Source organism: Rhinopithecus bieti, unplaced genomic scaffold, assembly GCF_001698545.2.
Source record: "Rhinopithecus bieti isolate Rb0 unplaced genomic scaffold, ASM169854v2 scaffold_35950, whole genome shotgun sequence".
Taxonomy (NCBI): domain Eukaryota; kingdom Metazoa; phylum Chordata; class Mammalia; order Primates; family Cercopithecidae; genus Rhinopithecus; species Rhinopithecus bieti.
Genome location: NW_016815506.1, coordinates 1,235,162 through 1,247,296, shown reverse-complemented (window position 1 = coordinate 1,247,296; position 12,135 = coordinate 1,235,162). Strand labels below are relative to the sequence as shown.

Sequence of the window (12,135 nt, the reverse complement as noted above, 5' to 3'; positions counted from 1 at the left end):
CTTGAGGTCAGGAGTTTGAGACCAGCCTGGCTAACATGGTGAAACCCTCTCTCTACTAAAAATACAAAAATTAGCTGGACATGGTGGCACACACCTGTGATCCCAGATACTCAGGAGGCTGAAGCAAGGGAATCACTTGAACCCAAGAGGTGGAGGTTGCAGCGAGCCGAGATTGCGCCACTGCACTCCAGCCAGGGTAACAGAACAAGACTCTGACTCAAAAAATAAATAAATAAAAGTGCCTCCTTTTACTCTCAAAAGTAACCCATATAGGGATCACCCATATAAGGGAACGTTTGCAGTGGGGATTTCTGATAAATCTTTTGTTCTCACAGAAGAGGACAGATGCAGACATCACCACCCTTCTCCCTTATACTATCATTGTGTTTTGTGTGAAAGTTGCCAGAATCAAAATGGAGTCACTAATGTTTAAAGAAAGAAGAGCCCTGACAAATCGAGCCAGGGAAGGCCACGAAGAGAAGGTTCTTTAGGCTTGTATGCCTCACAAAAAAGACTCTGGAAAAACCATATCCTTGCACAGAAGCCATCTGAAACTTCCATAAAAAACATCTGCCCCAAAACTGCCTGTCCAGCCAGGACTGACATCATCCTTGTTATTGACCTTTGTAGCCAAATATAGTTATTTAAAACAATTGTGCAGTCTGCCTCTTTTCTTTAAAAACCTTTGTCTTCCTTTACCTCCCTGAATATGCACATAGTTTACTACGACAGGTATATTCTCATTGCAGCACTCTATTCCCAAATAAATGTCTTTTTCTTTTAGAGAGCCTCCCTTTGTTTGTTATTTCGGTTGAACTATATGGTGTCACTTGAAATCTTAAGTGATGTCTGGATCTGCAGCAACCATCTTACAACCTTGAGGTGACAAGCTAGAAGAAAAGGCCAGAAGACACACAGACTTTAATCCTGGCATAGATGAGTCACTGAAGCAATGCCAGTGACCTCCTATCTACTAATTTACTATTAATTAACAAACTTTTTTTTTTTGAGACAGGGTCTTGCTTTGTCACCCAGGGTGGAGTGCAGTGGTGCGATCTCAGCTCACTGCAAACTCCATCTCCCAGGTTCAAGCTATTCTCATGCCTCAGCTTCCAGAGTAGCTGGGATTATAGGTGTGTACCACCACGCCTGGCTTTTTTTTTTTTTTTTTTTTTTTTTTTTGAGACAAAGTCTCACTCTGTCGCCCAGGCTAGAGAACTGTGGCGTGATCTCGGCTCACTGCAACCTCTGCTGCCCGGGTTCAAGTGATTCTCCTGCCTCAGCCTCCTGAGCAGCTGGGATTACAGGCGCCCACCACTGCGCCTGGTTAATTTTTGTAGTTTTAGTAGAGACGGGGTTTCACCTTGTTGGCCACACTGTTCTCAAACTCCTGACCTGGTGATCCGCCCACCTCGGCCTCCCAAGGTGCTGGGATTACGGGCATGAGCCACCAACCATGCCGGGCCAATTTTTGTATTTTTAGTAGAGACAGGGTTTCACCATGTTGGCCAAGCTGGTCTCAAACTCCTGACCACAGGTAATCCACCCCTGCCTCAGCCTCCCAAAGTGCTAGGATTTCAGGCGTGAGCCACCATGCCTGGCCTAAGAAAACAAACTCTTACTTAAGTCATGCTACTATTTGAGCCAGTTCTCCCACTTATGCACCAAACTCAATCCTCTCTCAACCTTCTTGCCATCATTTCAGCAATTCTCCAATCTCTCTCCTACATCATGACTTGTACTAAGTACCCAGTACAATAACTGAATAGAAGATCTACCCCTATGTCCATCATTGTGAAGTTTTAGAACACCTGCAATAAAAGATAAAGATTCCAGCCAGGTGCGGTGGCTCAAGCCTGTAATCCCAGCACTTTGGGAGGCCAAGACGGGCGGATCACAAGGTCAGGAAATCGAGACCATCCTGGCTAACACGGTGAAACCCCGTCTCTACTAAAAAATATGAAAACTAGCCGGGCGAGGTGGCGGGCGCCTGTAGTCCCAGCTACTCGGGAGGCTGAGGCAGGAGAATGGTGGGAACCCGGGAGGCGGAGCTTGCAGTGAGCTGAGATCCGGCCACTGCACTCCAGCCTGGGCGACAGAGCGAGACTCCGTCTCAAAAAAAAAAAAAAAAAAGATAAAGATTCCAGATTCCAGTTAAAATAAACATTTATGTACTTGTCTTCTAAATAAAGAGCCTAAAACCTTCCATAGAATGGGGACAAAAAGGAACAAGAATCAAAATGGCATTAAGGTTCTTACTGGATACAACAAGAAAGTGAAGCAATGTCTTTAAAATCCTGAAAGAAAATTATTTTCAACTCTAGAAGTCCATACTCAGCCAATCTATTATAAGAACAGAGACCTTTTTTTTGTTTTGTTTTGTTTTTGAGACGGAGTCTCACCCTGTCGCCCAGGCTGGAGTGCAATGGTGTGATCTCAGCGCACTGCAACCTCCACCTCCCAGGCTCAAGCGATTCTCCTGCCTCAGCCTCCCAAGTAGCTGGGATTTCAGGTGCCCAACACTATGCCCAGCTAACTTTTGTATTTTTAGTAAGATGGGGTTTCATCATGTTGGTCAGGCTGGTCTCGAACTCCTAACCACAGGTGATCCACCCAGCTTGGCCTCCCAAAGTGCTGGGATTACAGGTGTGAGCCACCATGACTGGCCAATAGAGCATACCTGGCCAACAAAGACCTTTTTTTTTTTTTTTTTTTTTTTGAGACAGAGTCTCGCTCTGTCACCCAGTCTGGAGTGCAGTGGCGCGATCTTGGCTCACTGCAAGTCTGCCTCCCAGGTTCATGCCATTCTCCTGCCTCAGCCTTCTGAGTAGCTGGGACTACAGGCACCCGCCACCACGCCCAGCTAATTTTTTGTATTTTTAGTAGAGACAGGGTTTCATCGTGTTAGCCAGGATGGTCTTGATCTCCTGACCTTGTGATCCATCCTCCTCGGCCTCCCAAAGTGTTGGGATTACAGGCGTGAGCCACCATGCCCGGCCAATAATTTCTTTTTAAAAAAGGAAGAAATATATTGGGGAAAAAAGACTGCTGACAAAAGGGAAGAGAAAGAAAATCAAATATTTATTAAAAGTACCATAATACAGACCCATTTCAAGTAAGGACGAACACACTAACATATTTCTTAGTAGTTTCTTCACAATAGATTATTAAAGCATAGAACAATTATTCATATTCATAAAGAAATGACTTCAAAATAGGTTAAATTGTTTTCCATCTACTGTGTTTAATAAGGCAAGAACAAATGATTCACTCTGGAAAAATAGTGTCATCAAAAAAGGGGTGAAATAGTAAAGATTCATCAGCTAAAGTGGTAAGCTTTGGATATCTGAAAGATAAACATGTTAGTACTCTGATGATGACAGATAAATGAATTTAGGCAAGAAAATGCATTGTTACAAAAAGCCTGGGTTCTAAATCAGGATTACTGAGACACTAACAATTAATTTCAGATTTTTGTCTTCATTCCAAGAAGCACCAACCCAGTTTTCTTTAGACTGCCTGGGCAGGTTTGGGCCAAGATCTAGTCAAAATGTAGTCTGCAAGTGATGTAGGTAAATAAGATACAGGGATGAAGAAAAATTTAGCATCCCAGCCAGCTGAATATCGAGTTCGTGGATACACCGACGTCAGAGCATGTTCCATGCAGTCAGTGACCAGGTTCAGGTTTGTGCTACAACCCAACAGCCCTTTCTTGATGATATTGTAAACTGTATACAAAAAAAGAAATGGTGGTCAACAATCTTATTCCTTATATTTTTATGATCATGCAGTCACAGAAGTCTAAGCACATCTAATTTCTACAAGATAGAATGATCTAGAATGTGCGTCCCGATATGATAGCCACTAGCCACATGTAGCTATTGAGCACTTAAACAATAGCTAATGCACTAGAATGAAAACTAAAGTCTGGATTTTATTTAATTTTAATTTTAAAACTCAATCATTTTTCTTTTTTTGTTTGGTTGGTGTTTTTGGGGGGGGCGGTTTTGAGACAGGGTCTTGCTCTGACACCCAGGTTGGAATGCAGTGGTGCAATCTCAGCTCCCTGCAACCTCTGTCTCCCAGGCTCAAGTGATCCTCCCTCCCCAGCTTCCCACATAGCTGGGACTACAGTTATGCATCCCCATGCCCAGCTCATTTTGTTTATTTTTTATAGACACAAGGTCTCACTATGTTGCCCAGGCTGGTCTTGAATTCCTGGGCTTAAGCAATCCTCCCACATCACCCACATCGACCTCCCAAAGTGCCAGAATTATAGGTGTGAGACGCCATGCCTGGCCTCAAAATTCAATTCTGATGGCTGGGCACAGTGGCTCATGCCTGTAATCCCAGCACTTTGGGAGGCCAAGGCGGGTGGATCATTTGAGGTCAGAAGTTCGAGACCAGCATGGTCAACATGGTGAAACCCCATGTCTACTAAAAATACAAAAATTAGCCAGGCTTGGTGGTGCATGCCTGTAGTCCCAGTTACTCAGGAGGCTGAGACAGGAGAATTGCTTGAACTCGGGAGGCAGAGGTTGCAGTGAGCCAAGATCACAGCCTGGGTGACAGAGTGAGACTCTGTCTCAAAAACACACACACACACACACACACACAACTCAATTCTGTTACTAGAGGAATTTAAAATATGTTTAGAACAACACAGATATGGGAATATACTTTTTCTTTTTTTTTTTGGACGGAGTCCCGCTCTGTCACCCAGGCTGGAGTGCAGTGGCCAGATCTCAGCTCACTGCAAGCTCCGCCTCCCGGGTTCACGCCATTCTCCTGCCTCAGCCTTCCAAGTAGCTGGGACTACAGGCGCCCGCCACCTCGCCCGGCTAGTTTTTTGTATTTTTTAGTAGAGACAGAGTTTCACCGTGTTAGCCAGGATGGTCTCGATCTCCTGACCTCGTGATCCACCTGTCTCGGCCTCCCAAAGTGCTGGGATTACAGGCTTGAGCCACCGCGCCCAGCCCGGGAATATACTTTTTCAACTGGAATTTTTTTTTAACATTCTTGAGATATAATTCATATATCATAAAATTCAGCCATTTAAAGTGTACAAATCAATAATTTTTAGTATATTCAGAGTTGTGCAATCATCATCACTATCTACATTTAGAACATTTTCATCATCCCGAAAAGAAACCCTGTACCTATTAGAAGTCATTCCCATTTTTCACTGCCACCTCCTCCTCCAGGTCTTCAGAATAATATTCGTATAGGAAATTGACCAGTCCCACTCCCACAAGGTTCCTATCACCTGAACATGAGAAGTATAGCCTCAGGGAATGGCCCATAAGGCCCTGCAAAGACTTGTCCTCACTGACTTACCTCTTCCCACCTACATGCTTTCTCCTGTCACATTAAGACACATAGTTTGTGGACAAGCCCTTTGTTATCAAAAGGGTAAACAATGATGAAGACTGCACTTTACTTGAGCAGACATCTCACACCAGCCCTGCCATGCTACCAAGGGGCACACCCTCTCAAGCTTCCAGGCCTCTAAGTATGTAATACCTCCTAGTGCTTGGGTGCCCCGGCCCACAGAGGACAGGGCAGGGAAGAGCCTGGCCCCAGGCTGCCTATATGTCCCCTTCCTCAACTGTGATAGTCATCAGACCAAGCCAACCATGAGAGCACTGGGACCTTCCCCACTTCCTTCTGTCCTGGGAAAGTTTTATTTAAGGAACTTTGTTCTGAGAGGATCTGCCAATCATTGTCCACCAACCCTCTTTTCCCTTTCTCATGCAAGGGTATTGATATGGTTTGGCTTTGTGTCCCTACCCAAATCTCATCTTGAATTATAGTCCCATAATCCCTACATGTCGTGGGAGGGACCTGGTGGAAGGTACTGAATCATGGGGGTGGTTCCCTCATGCTGCTCTTACAATAGTGAGTTCTCACAAGATCTGATGGTTTTATATGGGGCTTTCCTCTGCTTGCACTCATTCCCTCTCCTGCCATCCTGTGAAGAGGTGCCTTCTGCCATGATTGTAAGTTTCCTGAGGCCTCCCCAGCCATGCAGAACTGTGAGTCAATTAAACCTCTTTTCTTTATAAATTACCCAGTGTCAGTTATTTCTTCATAGTAGCATGAGAATGGACTAATACAGGGTACCCATTATTCCTATCAAAAGAAAAAAGCTTACAGGCATCAAAATACTGCTGTCCATAGGTCTCCTTAATATGCTTGGGGGCTTCTTTCCAACGTTGCTTCATTTCCTCTAAGGACTGTGTCAGGTTTGTCATTCCCGTTCTGAAGTAGCCAGGTTCAACTATGCTGATTTTCACCCCAAAATGTTGAAGCTCACGCCTGAAATAAAACCCCACAAGTTATGATTAAAAACCACCACCATTTCAATGCTTTCAGGAAGGAAAAGCAAAATAAAAAAGATTATAAAATACCTTTACTGAATATTTTAAAGAATAAAGAAATGGCAAGGAAAAAAATTTAAATATAAACATCCCTGGATCCAACAATTAGGAAATTATTACACCAACTACCATAACCATTCAACTCTAGAATCACTCATTTAATAAAGAGTTGTTAAGTACCTACTGTGTGCTAGACTCTAGAGGCATGAAGGATACCAATGACAATAAATAAAATTAGCATTTATTATGACTGGCACTGTGCTAAGTGTCTCACAAACTCAGAAGATTAAGACTCAGTTCCTCACCTCAGAAAGCTCACAGTGGGTGAGTCCAACAAGTAGGCAAATAATTACAACACAACTCAAAAGAATGATAAAGGAGAGGCATTCAAGGGGCTATGAAAGTAGAGAGGGAGGTACAGATAGATTTTCTGAGTCAGGGAAGTCTTCAGTGAGGAGCAAAGTATTTCAGTTGAGTCTTAAAGCAGGGATCCCCAAACCTGGGGTGCAGACCGGTAAGTCCACGGCCTGTTAGGGACTGGGCCACACAGCAGGAGGTGAGCAGTGGGCAAGCCAGCGTTATTACCGCCTGAGCTCAGCCTCCTGTCAGATCAGCCAGATATTAGAGCCTCATAGGGGCATGAATCCTATTGTGAACTGTGCATGCGAGGGATCTAAGTTGTGCGCTCCCTGTAAGAATCCTGAGGTGGAACAGTTTCATCCCGAAACCATCTCTTTCTTCCCGCCAGCCCCACCCGGGGCAGTGAAAAAACTGTCTTCCACGAAACAGGTCCCTGGTGCCAAAAAGGTTGGGGACCATTATCTTAAAAGACAAAAGGAAATTTCCAAGTGAAGAAAAGGGAAGAATAACAAACCAGGCAATGGGAATTCCACATGCAAAAGCATGGGCTTGTGGAAGATGATAGTGTGTGGACTAAGAGATCACTAATGAAACAGGATGTGAGCATTAAAATTGCCAGTTCCAGAATATTCAAGTTAGTTCAACAAACAGTTCCAAAAATACTTATCAAGGGCTGATTATAGGCTAAGTACCGCACTAAGTGCCACCTACACCGAGAGAAGTAAGACAGCATTGTGCACCACGGCAGAGGCATACTCTAGGAGCTCTAGGGACAGTGATGAGGAGTGTTCCCTAAACTACAGGTTCAGGCAGCCTTGCTGGAGAAGACAAAGCTCAAGCTGACAGCAAGGAGAAACGTTTGAAATAATGGTCCATAAGGAGGCAGACCACAAAGCATTATGACCTCTAAGCAGTGGTTCTCAAAGTATGGACCCTGGATCAACGGCATCATCAGCATCTGGTAACATTTTAGAAATGCAACGTATTTGGCCCCAGTCTAGGCTTACTAAATTAGAAACTCTGGGGGTGAGGGACTCAATAATCTGTTTTAATAAGCCTTCCAGGTGACTCTGAGGCATGCTAGAGTTTAAGAATTACTGTTCTAAGGGAAAAGCCTCGCTTACCAAACCGAAACCTAAAACCTTCCATGTTAGAGCTTCAAAAACAGTCTCCAGGTGCCCATATGCAATGGAGAAGAGGAAAGGGCTTTGCAGCCAGAGGTGACTCTCCTCCTCTAAATTTCACTTCTCCTTGGAGTTTTCTCACTCTGATTTCTACCACACCTTGTCTCCATTCCCCTTTAATACTCCAATGCAAATATAGAACAAAATTTCCTTTGCCTGTTTATCCTGAGCACAACTAGGGTGAACTTGAATTTTCTAAAGGAATTACATAGTCATTTGAATGTTGGAAGGATATATCTTTGCTCTTAGTCTGGGAATGAGTCAAGGAGTCTGAGAGACCAGTCGCAGGTGATGGTAAATCACACAGCAGCCCTGTGGCAGTACACAGAACGTTAGATAGGCAGGAAGCCAAGTGAGGTGCCTACCACATGGTAACAACTCATGTACTTTCTTGACTATTTCTCTGTTTCCTCCCTAGGCATGTAACACTCACATTGCAACACTTACACACCAGTCATGGTATGTGGTAGGCTAAATCAGGGCCCCCAAAGAGATCAGGTCCTAATCCCTGTAAATGTTACCTTATGTGACAAAGACTTTGCAGGTGTGATTAAGTTAAGGCTGTTGAGATAGGGGGTTATCCTAGATTTCTGCGTTGGCCCTAAATGCAATCACAAAGATCCTCATAAGAGAAGCAGAAGTGGATTTGATGACTGACAAAAGAGGAAAAGGCGATGTGACCACCGAGGCAGAGACTGGAGTGATGTAGCCACAGCCAAAGAATTTCAGAAGGAATGTGGCCCTGTCAACACCTCAGTTTTGACCCAGTGATACCAGTTACGAACTGATTACAAAAAAAAAGTGTTGCTTTAAAATACCATATACCATAAATTACCTGTGGTAATTTATCACGGTGGTCATAGAAAGTCAATACATGTTGCCTTTAATATTCACAGCCCATTTCCAAGTGAAACTGCCCAAAAGTCAGCCCCTGCTAAAGAGGAGTGTGCACAGCAGTATTTTGGACCATGTTACTACAGCCTCTTGTCCACAGCTGATTGGACCAGGAAGGGGACTTGATAGGAGGAGAGTCCCTTGCAAGGCTGAACAGTAGCTCTGCCTGTGATTACCAATATGACCATGGGCAAATTACTAAACCTCTGTGCCTCAGTTTCCTCAGATGTACAATAAGAATAAAAATAATGCCTTCTTCATTGGGTTGCTGTGAAAGTTAAATGATTTAATGGATGGAAAGTACTTCCAGCAGTGTCTTACCAATAGCCATGCACAAAAATGTCACACAATGTGGTGTCGCCTGGCACACACAAAAAATGAACTCAGCCAATAGGATTCTCTCTCAAGAACTGTAAGGAAAATAGGCTGAGTGCAGTAGTGCAGGACTGTAGTCCTAGCTACTCAGCAGGCTAAGGCAGCAGGACAGCTTGAGCCCAGGAGTTCAAGGGTGTAGTAAGCTATGATCATGCCTGTGAATAGCCACTGCACTCCAGCCCATGCAATATAGTGAAATTCTGTCTCTTAAAAATAAATAAATGGGCCAGGCACAGTGGCTCACACTTGTAATCTCAGCACTTTGGGAGGCCAAGGTGGGTGGATCACATGAGGTCAGGAGTTCGAGACCATCCTAGCCAGCATGGTGAAACCCCGTCTCCGCTAAAAATAAAACAATTAGCCAGGTGTAGTGGCACATACCTATGGTCCCAGCTACTTGGGAGGCTGAGGCACAAGAATCACTTGAACCCGGGAGTCAGGGGTTGCAGTGAGCCAAGATTTCATCACCGTACTCCAGCCTGGGCGACAGAGTGACACTCTGTCTCAGAAAATAAATAAATACACACACACACATATATATGATACACACACATACATACTGGGGTGGGGGGTTCTATAAAAAGAATGAAGCAGCTGGTAGAAGGACATGGAACTGAAAGAATGCATGAATAAAAGTCAGGCCGGGCACAGTGTCTCATGCCTGTAATCCCAACATGTTCAGAGGCTGAGGCAGGAAGATCACTTTAGCCCAGGCGTTTGAGACTAGCCTGGACAACAAAATGAGACTCCATCTCTGCAAACTACAAAAAATTAGCTGGGCATGGTGGTGTGCACCCACAGTCCCAGCTACCAGGGAAGCTGAGGTGGGAGGATAGTTTGAGTGCAGGAGGTTGAGGCTGCAATGAACCATGATGATCACACAACTGCACTCCAGCTTGGGCAACAGAGTGAGACCCTGTCTCAAAACTAAAAAATAAATATTGAGAATTAAACTGTGACATAATGGTAGAAGATAAAGACCTGGGTCAAAACACAGTTCTGCCAAATTCTGGCTATGGTAGGTGAACTTTGGGAAAGATATGTAAATTTGAGGCTGTTGTCTATATAAAATAGACTAGTAATAATATCTGTGTATCAAGATTTGAGGAGTGATGAAATAAGATAGGTGAAAGCAACCAGCACAATGCCTGGGACATATTTCAGTGCTCAATAGTTGTTTTTGTTTTAACTTAAGAGAGTTACCTCAGAATATCTGAAAAGGCTTCCACTCCATACTTGGAGATACAGTAGACTCCTGCAAAGAAAGCAACTCTTCCCAGAATGCTGGAGACATTGACAATCCTTCCCCGTGCTCTCCTCACCAAGGGAAGCATGCTCAAGGTCACCTGGATCACACCAATGAGGTTCACTTTGAGGATATTCATAGAGTCCTCAGTGTTCAGCCACTCACATAAGGTCACTGGTTTAATAATGCCTGCATTGTTCACCAGTCCCCAGAGTCCTAAAACAATTAAAAGTCATATCAGAAGTTTCATTTCAGGCAAAAATACTCTATTTTGAACTTTGGTGGGGAAAGAATCACTCTTGAGGAATCATAACCACTAACTACCCCAGGAGAGTTTGCAGCCCAAATTATATAACATATAAGTTTGCTAAATATAATTTATTTTTGAGACAGAGTCTCACCCTGTCACCAGGCTGGAGTACAGTGGCACAATCTCAGCTCACTGCAACCTCTGCCTCCCAGGTTCAAGAGATTCTCCTGCCCTCAGGCTCCCAAGTAGCTGGGACTACAGGCACAGGCCAGCACACCCAGCTAATGTTTGTATTTTTAGTAGAGATGGGGTTTCACCATGTTGACCAGGATGGTCTCGATCTCTTGACCTCGTGATCCACCTGCCTCAGCCTCCCAAAGTGCTGGTATTACAGGCGTGAGCCACCGTGGCCAGCCTGCTAAATATAATTGTTAAATAAAAGCATTGAAAATATTAATAAAAATACTATAAAACTGATCAAGCAGATTTGCGAAAGAACCAAATAAAACTTCCAGAAATAAAAGATACAACTATTGAAATTTTAAAATTTGATAGACATTTTTAAATTTTAAAATTTGGTTTAATAGGAGATAGACATAGTGGAAGAAAGAAAATAGCAAACTGGGCCGGGCACGGTGGCTCAAGCCTGTAATCCCAGCACTTTGGGAGGCCGAGGCGGGCGGATCACAAGGTCAGGAGATCGAGACCATCCTGGCTAACACGGTGAAACTCCGTCTCTACTAAAAAATACAAAAAACTAGCCGGGTGAGGTGGCGGGCGCCTGTAGTCCCAGCTACTCGGGAGACTGAGGCAGGAGAATGGCGTGAACCCGGGAGGCGGAGCTTGCAGTGAGCTGAGATCTGGCCACTGCACTCCAGCTTGTGCGACAGAGCGAGACTCCGTCTCAAAAAAAAAAAAAAGAGAAAAAAAAAAGAAAATAGCAAACTGGAAGACAGTAAAGAAAATTATACAGACTATGGCACAAATATAAAGAGATGAAAAACATGAAAGAAAAAGGAAGTCAGACCAAAGTAAAAACATTTAACATATGTCTAATCAGATCCAGAAATAAGGGAGGGAAATGGAATAAAGGCAGTATTTGAAGTAATGATGGCTAAGAATTTTCCAGAACTGATAATGAACAGATTAAAGAAGCCGTCTCTGTTTAAAGTGTTTGTTTTTTGGTGTTGTAAAGAAATAGCACTTGAACGTAAATTTAATTTTTTTAGTAAGGCCATTTTTTTTATTTTTTGCAGAAAGGGTATACTCGCCAGCAGTTTTGCCATGAGAGTATACGGAACATAGAAGACAGGGTCATTTATAACCCGACTTGTCTATTTTATTGTTGTGTCTGGTTTTTATTGGCTGCAACGGGACCTCACGTTTTGTATTTGTCTTGATTGGTTAGCAACTTAGAACTTTTTTTTTTTTTTTTTTTTTTTTTTT

At 43.7% G+C, this 12,135-nt stretch overlaps 1 protein-coding gene across 7 annotated transcripts in view; it reads right to left on the bottom strand.

Annotated features, from left to right (window-relative positions):
• Positions 1 to 3,059: 3,059 nt before the first annotated feature.
• HSD17B6 (hydroxysteroid 17-beta dehydrogenase 6) overlaps positions 3,060 to 12,135 on the bottom strand; it is a 28,335-nt gene continuing 19,259 nt past the window's right edge. For all 7 annotated transcript variants that reach the window (XM_017853379.1, XM_017853380.1, XM_017853374.1 and 4 more), the window contains 3 exons: positions 10,397 to 10,655; positions 6,155 to 6,318; positions 3,060 to 3,728 (listed from right to left, as the gene is read on the bottom strand). In XM_017853379.1, coding sequence (XP_017708868.1) covers positions 3,511 to 3,728; positions 6,155 to 6,318; positions 10,397 to 10,655 — 641 coding nt within the window. In that variant the 3' untranslated portion in view covers positions 3,060 to 3,510. The remainder of the gene's footprint in view (positions 3,729 to 6,154; positions 6,319 to 10,396; positions 10,656 to 12,135) is intronic.